Source organism: Hippichthys cyanospilos, chromosome 3, assembly GCF_059441005.1.
Source record: "Hippichthys cyanospilos isolate Australia breed blue-spotted pipefish chromosome 3, RoL_Hcya_1.0, whole genome shotgun sequence".
NCBI classification, from domain to species: domain Eukaryota; kingdom Metazoa; phylum Chordata; class Actinopteri; order Syngnathiformes; family Syngnathidae; genus Hippichthys; species Hippichthys cyanospilos.
This window is the reverse complement of record NC_142371.1, coordinates 16749760-16762031: the sequence shown is the minus strand read 5'-3', so window position 1 is coordinate 16762031 and position 12272 is coordinate 16749760. Positions and strand designations below refer to the sequence as shown.

At 48.3% G+C, this 12272-nt stretch overlaps 2 protein-coding genes across 2 annotated transcripts; both read right to left on the bottom strand.

Annotated features, from left to right (window-relative positions):
* Positions 1 to 36: 36 nt before the first annotated feature.
* On the bottom strand, positions 37 to 5591 carry cyp11c1 (cytochrome P450, family 11, subfamily C, polypeptide 1). Its single transcript, XM_088411304.1, has 9 exons — positions 5248 to 5591; positions 4755 to 4910; positions 4414 to 4613; positions 2682 to 2885; positions 2322 to 2479; positions 2085 to 2251; positions 991 to 1069; positions 710 to 925; positions 37 to 173 (listed from the first exon to the last, which is right to left on the bottom strand). Exons 1-9 carry the CDS (start codon positions 5580 to 5582, stop codon positions 63 to 65), a joined length of 1626 nt encoding a protein of 541 aa, XP_088267430.1. The 5' UTR covers positions 5583 to 5591; the 3' UTR covers positions 37 to 62.
* Positions 5592 to 6424: 833 nt separating this feature from the next.
* Positions 6425 to 9324, bottom strand: LOC148425971 (complexin-3-like). Its single transcript, XM_088411306.1, has 4 exons — positions 9209 to 9324; positions 8790 to 8986; positions 8217 to 8304; positions 6425 to 7098 (listed from the first exon to the last, which is right to left on the bottom strand). Exons 2-4 carry the CDS (start codon positions 8981 to 8983, stop codon positions 6913 to 6915), a joined length of 468 nt encoding a protein of 155 aa, XP_088267432.1. The 5' UTR covers positions 8984 to 8986; positions 9209 to 9324; the 3' UTR covers positions 6425 to 6912.
* Positions 9325 to 12272: the final 2948 nt, after the last annotated feature.

Below are 12272 nucleotides of genomic sequence, written 5' to 3'. Positions count from 1 at the left end.
AAAAAAAAGTCAAAGGCCACTTTATTGCGAGTCCACTGGACTTTTAGGGACAGGGGACAAGCTCAGAGCGGCGTGAAGGTGATCCCGGGCGGCGACTCGGGCTGCAGGATCAGCGTGACTTTGGTGGCCAGGTCTTGGCGCGACGACACGCTCAGACGGAAGTTCAGCAGGATCTGAGATAGGGTTTGAGGATTTTTCACTAGCCTGGATTCAGCAAGACCCCATTTGGGCTGACTTTGAAAAGCTCGTAACATCAAACATCAAACACAAATCGATTTTTTCGCCTTCGACCCCTCAAAATGTTCACTGGCGTCAGCCCTTTCCATACGTTACCGTTTACCTCAAGTTTTTCCATTTTTTACAATTTTTGTAACACCCTGTTTGAAATTTTGACACGCTATATATGTTCCGATTTTGAAGCAATTGATATGGGGACAAAGTGCAATTCGTTTCAAAAGTTGAAGATTGAATTGAATCATAATCTTTTAAACTCTCGAAGAGCAATTTTGTTCCCCCATTTTTTAGATAGTACTTTCCACAAATCATCTTTAGTCTTCATTTCTGTGATTGATTATGATTGGAAAATGACTTGACTCTGTTTTGTTGACGTTCCCTTTAGCACAGCTCCATCTAGTGGATGCTACTATTCGGTGCGCTCTATATATGAAAAAGTTTTCAAATAAAATAGTGCGGAAAATTCCAAACTCACGTGCATGAGCAGGAGCTGAATCTCGTTCTCGGCGATCCTGCGTCCGACGCACTGCCTGGAGCCGAATCCGAACGCCAGCGAGCGGAAGGCGGCGCCGCCGCCGTCGCCGCCGCTTTCCTCGCGCATGCGGGCCCAGCGAGCCGGGTCGAAGGTCAGCGGGTCGTCGAAGACCTGGGCGCTCCTCCCCATGGGGTAAAGACACACCTGGACCAAGGTCTGGGGGGGCGGGAGCGCTGGCGTTTGTACGTTGGCTCCCTTTCGACCGGACGGGACTCACTCACCCCCGCCGGGACGACGTAGTTCTGAAGGAGGAGATCTCGGACCGGGTAGCGCTGAACCGTGATGCCGACGGGATACAGCCTGCAACGACGCCACCGAGGAAATGGACAAATCTGACAGTCAAGGGCGCCTCGCTGTCTTTGTGTACTCACAAACACAGTGCGTACTCAGTACGCACAGATGTCAACATTTATCCGAGGGAATGCCTCCTATACGTTAAGTCAAGAAAAATAAAGAAGCGTCTACTTCACTTTTATTCACAGCTCCCAGGTAAAACCATACCATGGAACGTTTCACTTAATATTGTGTCTTCTTAAGCCTACACCATTTGAAAATAGTTGCAACAAATATAAATAGTTGAAAATAGTTGCAACAAAGCGCTCTACACAGTGGCTAGCCAGCTAGCTGTAAGCATAGCTAGCGATAGAATTTATCAGCTACAAACAGCAAGCTAGCTAATGAAACACACAAAGCTTCCTAGCGACCTACTTTGTGATATATAAGCAGTTTGCGATCAGTTTGATCAAACAAACAGCAAGCTAGCTAACGGAAGACAAAAAGCTTGCTAGTTACCTAGTTAGCGATACATAGAGCGCTTGGGAGATTGCTTCCTGGACAAAAAGCTAGCTATTGACACGATTAGCACCTAGTTAGCGAGATACATAGTATATAGCGGAAACGATCAGATGGACAGAAAGCTAGCCAATGAAAGACACTTAGCTTGCTAGCGAGCTTGCAATAAAGAGACTGTTTGCTTGATAAATAGCTAGCTAGAGATACAAAGGTTGCTAGCTCGCAAACTAGTGTAGGGAGATTGCTTGCTTGATGAACAGCAAGATATGGACACATAGTGGCTAACAAAAGTTGCTAGCTTGTAGACAAGCTAGCAATCCGATCAATAACGATCAAATCGGGGTATCAATCGATATCGATCAAATCAGATAGCTAGCTAGCAAATTTTGTCAGCAACTATGCGTCCGTTGCTCGCTACTATCGATCTAACCGGCAAATTTGAAATGTACTTTTGAATGTATTTTTTGTAATAACGACTTTTCCATCATAATGATTTCAAGACGAACCGTGATCATTGTCGTACCTGAGAATCTCCTTGACGGCGCCTTTGAGTAAAGGCGCCCCCTTCAGGGCTTTGTGGGGGTCGCCTTCAGCGCGGCCCACCGACTCGATGACCTGGCGCCTGACGCTCTCCTGCACCGCCGGGTTCCGAGCCAACTCGAAGAGAGCGAACTGCAGCGGCACCGCCGTCTGAAACGCAAAGTCAACACGCGTCCAAAACAATCAAACTCCATAAACAAAGCGGGCGCAAATGTGTCACCGTGTCAACGGCGCCGGCCATCAGCTCGGTGATGTTGGCTTTGATGGTCTCGCGAGGTAACTGTCCTTTCTCCAGGAGCTGGCCCAGAACCCCGGGGAGTTGGCCCGCGTCGGGTCCGGACGACAAGCGCTGGAAGCCCCGCTTCATCCGGGCCTCGGCTACGAAACCATTCCAGGCGGAAGTACTTATGTAAGGAGAAGTAGTCCGAGTACCGATTGTGCTGATTTGTTGAAAAGCAAACCAGCCGAGATTCAAACACCGGGCCCCAGGCCCTTCTTGGGCCCAGACCAAAGTGCTGTTGTTAGCTAGTCACGCCCCCTTTTCATCAAGAACATTGCCGGGTCGGTTCGAGACACTAACCGTGAGCGAAGATGCGGTCCCACGCGGTGGCGTGCTGGGTCCACAGGGAGGCGCCCACGCGCTCCAGCAGGGGGGCGGGCAGGTAGAGGAGGGGCACGGTGGTGGCCAGCATTCTTTCAACGGCCCAGATGAACTTCTGAGACTCCATGGAGGGCGATGACGAGAAGAGGCCGATGCGCTCCCCGTACAGAACGTAGCAGCTGGCTGCAACGATTCACAGATTCGCTTCGTCCCAAACGTTCCCGTTCACGCAGCCGATCGCGGCGAGAATACTTTCGGACCTCGAGTAAGGCCGAGTCTAAACCCTGGGACCGTTTGCTCCGAAACCCGAAAGGGTTTGGGCCCCGAGCTAGGCCCTTGAGAGTCCGGCTTCCAGAGACGATCGACGGCGGCTACAGCCTACCCGATCCCCAGCTCTGGACGTCCGATCCTCCATCCGGAGTCAGAGGTTTTGATCCTGAGCTGCGACCTCTTAATACTAGGCTAGGGTCTTCTGATTCCAGGCTCTAGATCCTTGAGATATTTGCCATAGGCTAGAACCAACCCATAGTGGGTACAGCCTACCTAATACATTTGATCTTGAGTCAGAGGTTTTTGATCCATGACCTTTTAATACTGGGCTAGGGTCTCCAGCCTAAACCAGATCGTTTGGATTCTTTCGGTTTAGAGCAAGAGCCTTTTGATTCCGAATTGGGCGTCTTTGGGAGTCTTTGATGCTTGACTTGGACCTTTTCAGTCCCGAGCTGTGTTATGGATGAGCTAGGCCAAGTAGGAACATTTGGAGCCTTGTTTTGAAGGCTCTGAATGATCCTCCATATTGCACTTCACTATACGCCATGAAAAAATGTGATCATTTGATCATTTTATTTCACGTGTCATTGTGGATTGTTTTGAGGTCAGATAGCATCATTTCGCCAGTCCGGCCCCCTTGAGAAGAGATTTTCCCCCGCGGCGCTAGCTTCAGCTTTCTCAACCTGTCATGTTTCAAAGTGCGCTGCGGCTTCATGCGACCGGCGCGTTTTCACAAAGCGACGGCGTTGGCCATCTGACACGCTAGCGTCATGCTGGCAAAACGGCAAGAGGGAGCAAGGACGTGGGCGGACTGTTTATTGGCCGCGAAGCAGCCGAACACCTGGCTCGGGTCCTTCCCTCCGCGCGGAGCGCCGCGACTCAAAGTCAATAAGGCCGCCCCCTTCGAGCGCACGTGCCTGTGAGTCACGCAAGCGGCGCGCTCGGAAACGTGTCATGCCCGCCATTGTTTGCCTTCTATTTTTAAGCGCGCGCACGGCGCACGCGCAACGGAATCGGCTTCATTTCAAAATGGAGTCATCTGGCTCCTCCATAATTTGCACGTGCTGTGGCCGGCGGGGGGCGCTTAGCTTCTCTCTCCAGTTAGGATTATTAGCCGTTCTTCACAGAGGATAAAGAATATATGCCTGTAAGCATTGTTTATCATTAAGTCTTGTGTTTTATGTTATTGTCCATGCAGGCTCCAGCCTTCTTTTGTTGAGTTTGCATGTTCTCCCCATGCCATTTTCTGCATTCTATTTTTAAGCGCATGTGCCGTATGGTAAGAGCTCCCACAGACAGGGTTTCGTAAAATAATCGAATTGATTTGAATATATACGTTTGAAAATGCATTTAGCTATCTGGGATCGAATGTCTGGACTCTTTAAAAAAAAGTACGTTCCTGAAATCGAACGAGTTAATCATCACGGGAGTTAACAATGACCTTCCAGGGCAAAGGCGAAGAGGTCGGGACTGGGGTTGAAGGTCAGGCCGCCGGCGCCGCGCCGGCCCACGCGGGCCCCGATCATCCGGCAGAAATCCCGGGCCACCTCGTCCATGTGGGGGACGAAACGGCGGACGGCCGCGCTCAGCATCACCTCCTTGTTGAGCAGCAGACGGTCGGCACGCCATTCGGCGCCGTTCCTGCCGACAAAAGGTTCGCGTCAAGTTCGCGTGCGTTTGCCAGCTTCGGTAAATGGGTCGAACCCGGCCCGCGAGATGATTTTCTAAGGTATAAAAACGAGCGGAATGGCGCGCGTAGCATGTGCGTGGCGTGATGCCGACTTGAGGAAGACGCCCTTGTCGTGGCCGCGGCTCTCGCGGTGCGTGGCCCACGGCTGCAAGGCCATCCGGCGCGGGTTGAGGCCCTCGTGGCGGAACAACTCGGCAACGTCGCACGGCAGCATGATGTTCACGCTGCTTTGGGGGCCCAGCTTCTCCCTTTTGCACACACGCACCAATTAAACAATTGCGCCAGCGTCCAAAGCATACCGCATCATACATTAGGTGTCAGCGGAAAAATGGAGCTAAAATCGTTGCGTAGTTGCACAAAATTGAGATTCTTCCTTTTCAAATTGATTTGCTCTTAATTTGAAAATTAAAAGGTGGGCAAATAAAGGCACGTTTGGCAAAGGAATCACTAAACACAATTTGGCACTAAGTGGCTTCATTTTCCAATTCATTTGCTCTTCATTTGAAAAGAGTCCAGCAGAAACCCGGTTCAAAAGGAAAACTCTGCCAATCCAAAGCATAGCGCATGGTGACTTGGTAGCGGTACCTGTAGATGGGTCCGAGGGTCTTGAAGGAATTCTCCATGTGCTTGTGGAGCAGCCTGAAGCGACCTTCCCACCAGAAGGTGAGCAGGTTGAGCCATCGGTTGGCGCCCGTGTGCGGGATCTCCTCGAAGCTCCTCACGCGCCCGCCGCCGTTCCTCGCTCCCGCCGCTTTTTGCGCTTCTTTCCCGCCCGCCGTCCCGCCGAGCGCCCTGGAGGCCGCGGCGCCGCAAAGCCGCGCCGGGACGCGCATCATTGCCGCGGTGGACATGCTCTTTGTCCACACCAGCGACATGTGAGGTCCCACGTTCGCTTTTTGTTTTTTTTGGGGGGGGGGCATGCGAGCGGCCACCTCCAGGAAGCCTTGGATGCGTCGGCGCTGATAGCGCCAGGTGATTTATGGAGTCGTGGGTGAACGGTTCAAGAGTAGGACAACAAAACATCGTGGCGCTGCCCGGAAGAGACGCCGAGGGAGGACGTCCACACGGGACAAAAAATAAAAACGCTTTATTGAAGCATTTGTTCACTCGTTCAAGGACATTCCACACGCTCCCTTCAAATAAACGCATGTAGCATTAGCTACAGTCGCTATTTAAAGGTTAAAAAAAAGTTGAACAAATATAAATCTATATAGTCATTTTTTATGAGCGTGTGTCTGTGAGGATTCCGTGTGGGGGACGTGATGAAACGTGCGCGGCGACGCGCGCGCATGCTCAAAAGGGCCCGGGGTCTCGCTCGCAGCCGCGAGAGATAGCGGCAAAGACGTCGCCATGGCGACAGGCCTGCTGGCCCAACTCAGATACGAGTTTCACATTTACCAGGTGTAGTGACAGTCACTATCACATACACGATTCACATTGTATATACACACACACACACACATATATATACACACACACATATATATATATATATATATATATATATATATATATATATATATATATATATATATATACATATAAACATTCATATATATATATATACATACATATAAACATTCATATATATATATATATATATATATATATATATATATATATATAAACATTCATATATATATATATATATATATATATATATATATATATAGTATGTGTAAAATTTTACTGCATTCAGTTATTGAAACTGTTTTACAAAATAAACTATTCACAATTCAAAATTGTCTCAATTTATCGAATCAGCCGTTTCAAATTTTTTTCATTTATTGATTGAGCACAGATTTGACTTGGCAATGCCAACTTGACAGCAGAATCAGAATATATCTCAGACTAACATAATATTCTTAAATATACAAAAGATGTGTGTTTGCTTTAATAGGCAAAGTTGCGTTAAGGGACTTTTAATGGATTCTTAGACACACACACACACTAAAAACATTTGAAAGCCATCCTATTATGGGGTCAAAATGAAACAACAATAATTGAGTTTATTTAAGCCAAGTGGAAGGGTTATTTTGCAAAAGACTGTACTTAAAGTTGGGTTATTTTTTCAGCGACTGTTTTTAGAGCGTGTGCGCGTCCACGTATTCGGAATGGAAATATCGATTACCTGTAGCGAGCGACGCTTAGACGGTACGTCCTTATTGCGCGGCGTCCGTTTGGACTCAAAGGAGCAAATACGATTCGCGACCCTAGAAAGACATCGGGGAAGTAAAGTCGTTTCTCGCGTCACATGACTTGACAAGCCCGCCCCACTCGCGGCGCTCCGCCGTCCAATCGGAGGCCCCGGAGGGCGTCCAGCAGGTCCGAGCCCTCATCCTTGCGCTTGGCGTCGGGCCGCACCAGCTCGGCCAGCTCGCGGGGCAGCGTCACCTTGCCGCCCGCGCGTTTCAGGCGCCCGGCGTCCTCGCCGTTCTGATCGGGGAAGAAAAGGAAGCGACTTTGCTGAGCGCAGATCGTGGCAAAATAAAAGTGAGTAATTGTGCATCCGTAGAAAACTTGACAACGTTTGGCAAAGGGGTCGGACAGAATTCAGGTTCCAATTAGTTTGCTCTTAATTTGAAATGTTTGAAACCGTTCCTGTTGTAGGTTAAAACGCATTCAAATGATAACAGTAGAAATGCTGTAAAAATGTCCCGCGGCCCCCATTTGAGAATCGCTGCTCGAGACCGGCGTTTTTCAAATGGGGGTGCGTACGCAAAGCGACTTCATTGCAGAGATTTGAATTTGATTTTGTGCTTTATAAATATATTTTGAAAAGCAAAAAATATCAACATAAAGATAATAAAAGCTATTTTTGGTCATCTACAACAGTGTACATCACACATTTTGCATGAAATGAATGCACTTTTTCCATTCCTTGATAAAATACATATTTCAGTAAACATAAAAGACGCATCCAGCCTCTCTCGTCCTTGAAAACATGCATGGCAGCTACCGTAACGCAAGTGCTATACCATTTCAGAATCCGTTGGAACGAAGTTGCTCGGAGGAAGGGCTGGGCCTTGACGGTTATCCGGCAAAACATTGGGCGGGCCGAGATGTTTGCTACCCGCCGAGTACAGTACGTTATTCAAATTTTCTTGTGTTTGTAACTGTTGCGAGTTAGTTTGAGCGTCATTCAGATTTCCCACTGTGAATGGTCACTGAAGGCCGCGCCGGTGCAACGTTAAATGCGCTCCAATCTTCTTTTTTTTTTTTCCATTTTGGGCCGGATGTTTGACACTCGAGGTTTAGGAATGCGCCAATACTTTTGACCTTACATTTGGGGAAGTATAATAATTCTTAGTCCATATTGATTTTGCAAAAATATTTGTTCAGTATTTATTTGTATTAGGGGAGTCCCAATACAACTTTCACACTTCTGATATGACGCTGATATCGCAGACGAGCGTACCGCCCGATACGAATACAATAATCAAAATAAATCTAAGGTCGAGCCACCGACGCCTTTTGAATACGAGACGGAGATTCCAGACGGAACTTTTTTTTTCCCTCTTTCTCCCTCCTGAGCGCCGCATAAACCAAGTCACCTGAGAGAGTTGATATTTTCTCCTGAAGTGAGCTCTCATGGCCGCCCTCTGCGCGTTCTTCTGAGCGTTGGCGGCCTCGCGCAGCTTTCTGCGAGGAAACAAAACATCCGCAGCGGGCACGTCACGATCAAATGACGGCACTCGGTTTCGCTTTTATAAAATCCATATACGAAAAAATCTAGAAAAGCTAGCTTCAAAGAGTTGCAGCTCTGGTGTCATTTTTGCGGAATAAGGCACGTTCCTTACATATTGAAATTGACTGTCTCTTATTGCGACTTGCAAAGTAGTACGCTTGGCACATTTATAGATTGAATTCATTTCAATCAAATCCAGTTATTTTGAATGATCTGCCAATCGAGTTGGAGCGTCTTGCAGGTGACAAGAGGGTCTTCTAGAAGACACGCCATCATTTAAGATTGAAGTAAATTCATGTACTGCAGCACCACTGAAGACTTAACATTGAAAGAAATCCAAAGGTTTCTTTCATTTTGCCATTTGGTTCTTTAGCCAAGGCCGTTTGGGTCGTCGACGCCGACCGAACTTTGAGAGCGAAAGAGCGGACGGCGCACTGGCCTCTCTTTGTCCAAGTCGGCCTGGTAGGCGCGAACCACCGAGGGGTACTCGGGTCGGCGGGCCTTTCCCCATCCGGGCGGGGCTCCCCGCCCCGCTCTGCGTTTCCCCAGTAACTTCCTGTTGGCGCTCACGCAGACGCTCAGCTTCCTGACGGGCGCACGCAGACATTTCTTCACTCGAGCCACCGACTCCATGATCTGCGGACAAACGCCACAACAAGGCACCTTGTCTAGTGCGTCCATTTGACTTGTGTCCTCGTTACGTTATTGCGCGCGCACCGATCGGCTCTCCAATTGCTCAGTTGTAGGTTTTTGTTTTTTTTTTTGCGATCTGTTCTGCGATTTTTTGGTTTCGTAAGTTCCAAGCCGAGGTGGGCCACTTACATTTTTTTTGCCGGGCGGCGAGTGAACGCGGCTTACTTGTTCACGTGCGTTGATGGAGGCCCGCCCTGCTGCGCTCGTCTCCTTCGGTCATGCCGCGCGCATCCGACGGCTCCCGTTCGGAATCAGGACATGCTCTCAGACACTTAACAAGTGGGCTGGACACAACCAGGACACCGGTCACACGCAAACATAATCGCCAGGACGGGACACGGATCTGCAGACAGTCAAATACGTCATTTCGAATAATTTGCACTTTTCTTATCTAAATGAAGCAAGTGAGAATCCTTCATTTTTAATTTTGCGGGCATCCTGCACTTTTTTTTGGGGAGGCTGACATATTGCACAAGCCCACTGACACAAAAGAAAGAGAAGCAGAAATGATTAGTGGCCAATGGCAAACAGGTGAGAGTCTTACCCGCGCTTGGAGATGGATGGTCAGCGTTGTCAAAAAAGGCTTTCAAAGCGGCGATCCGGCCTACACTTGCGCGCCTGTCAAAAAGGCCACAAGTTAGGGAAAAGAGAAGGCTTTAGCAAGCGGCCGGCGCTGCGCCTTTGTCCCGCAAGGCGCTTTGCTTTGTCTTCTCTCGCTCGAGCACGCCACTCGGCCGGCCGCGAGGATTAGCGTTTAATGAGGAAGATCTCGTTAGCGCCCCCATGACTCACGTGCTGGCCTGGAAGGCTTAGAAAAAGGAAGGACACACAAAGATGATGTCATGCCGATATGTAGATATTTGCATGGGGGTGTGCAAACTATGGCCCAGGGCTGATTTGCGGCCCGCCGCCCATTTGTAAGCAGCCCGCGGCATAAAAGAAAAATTAGCATTAGCTACTGAGAAATTATATTATATAAGACATAGCCAATTATAGGCCCTACCGACAGAAATTGAACAGAACCTTATTGTCATGTATATTGTCATACTGAACACGCCTGCATTTTCAGAAAAAAGAACAGCACCAAAAAATTTCCAACATGTTTTGACTGTTAGAATACTACACCAAATCAATAGTAACACAACAACAAATGATTAAACATGATATAAAGAAGTGGGTTTGGGTCAGAATGAGATTCCGGTAACCTGGTTTCTTTATTCAATGCTTTCCCTTTGCTTTAAAATACCTTTGATGTAAAGATCATATACCACACAAAGGTTAATGACAATGCACGTCTGTATAAAATTCAAAGAAATGAAAGCACGAGTTTTGAAAAGAATCCTTGTAATCTAGCAAGCAGTTGTTTCACGTTCCAGTTGATTTACTCTTCATTTGAAAAGGTTCCTGCAGAAACCGTGTTCAAACCTCAGCTCGTTTTGGGATAACAAATATAAAGTGAGGTTATTGTTGACTTGTGTTGATCATATAGTGTGTCTTGCATGGTGTGCAAGCGGAAGTGCAGCTTTCCATGCGAGCGCACTCAAAAGAGCCACTTAAAGGATTCCCCCGTGCTTCAGGGTCCAACACGTGCCCCCCCCAACACACACACACACACACACACTGACAGCGGTGGGTTCATAGGCCATGAAAGCAGCGTGAAATGATGGCAGCAGGTTTGCAGGAAAGGCGGCTAACTGCTGTTAGCTCCTTAAAGCTGACTTAGCTTGCGCGCTGACACGCCACAGCGCGCGGCGCACGTGACACTTTAAGACGGACGGCATGACACAGCAAAGCACAACTTTCAGGCACGTGCACTTACAATCCACATACAGTATATACGCATCAATAACATGTAAACCACAAGTGCTACTCTTTCAAGATAACTACAAATTCTTAGCCTTTGTAGCAAAAAATAAAAATAAAATGAGTTTTTTTTTATGCTATTGATTTTGCGATATGGTATTTGAAATCGATTCCGAAACATGGGTGGATGGATGGATGGATGGATGATAGATAATCCAAATGTAATCAAAGGATTAATGTGTAAAAAAAACACTGGTTAGTTGCAGGCCTATTGCTGTATTCCCATTAAATCAGTAAAAAGGCATTGCCAGGGAAAGATGACAAGCGGATAAGCCACCCACCCACGCACGCACGCACGCACGCACTCGCACACACACAAGAAGCAAGGTCGCAGGCGAGCCAGCGAGCGAGCGGCAGCCTTGACTGCGCCCGCCGCACTCCATCAAGATTCCGGCGTCAACAGCGGCGACGTGACAACAGCGGCGTGACATTTGCTCCTTTTGTTTCCTCCTCAACAAGCTCGCGGTCGTCAATTGAAATAAATAAATAAGGCCGGGCTGAATCTTAATGAGACATAGCGCTTCAATAGAAAACTCCTTGATGGCGAGAAGCCAGAAACCAACGACAAGGCCTCCGTGCCGTATCCAAGGGCATCCGAGCGCATGGTTTGGGACGAAAAGATCTTGGGCCAAATAACGCCACTGCTCCTACCGATTTCATTGATCATATTCATTTGCCTCCATTTCCGTGTATTGTTCACTTTCACCTCGCGATTGTTGCTCCAAAGCATTTTTGCAGGGGCAGTCTTGATTTTTTTGCACCGCATCCCATCCCCCCAAAAAAGAAAACCTTTCGTTCTGCGCCTCGTTTCTTTTCAGATTCAGAGCAAAGCAACTGGAACGTGCAGCAGATCAATGCTAAATTGTTATTGTGATTTCTTAAGTTTTATACAGCAGCTCATTTTCGCCGGTGACGCATGCTGGCCAGAAATAACGAGTTGCTACAAGAGCTCTCTTCTGGAGTTCTTCACATCGGAAGCAGATGTCAGCTTTTTGCACCGCACTTCCATGAATGTCCACTGAGAGGCAGAGACTTTGAAAAAAATCCTGTAATAGCAGGCGTGTCAAAATCATTTTTATCGTGGGCCACAACGTCCAGGCCGGCTATCGCACGTGATTTGTTCGACACGATGCGTCTTTGAAAAGTTGCCTTCTGCTTTGGGGCGCCGCCCCTCCGCTGACACAAAGGCGCCCAAAGGGCATGCCCCGGGACGCTTCCGCTCGCCACCGCACAGCTCAGATCGGCTTAAGGCGAGCCCGTTGAAAAAGCGCAACGCGGCTACGTGTCGCTGGCGGGAAGTGGGCATCCGGAGACTTTCTAGCCACCCTTTGCTACGTCACAATCTTACCCGCCGAGCGCATCCTTC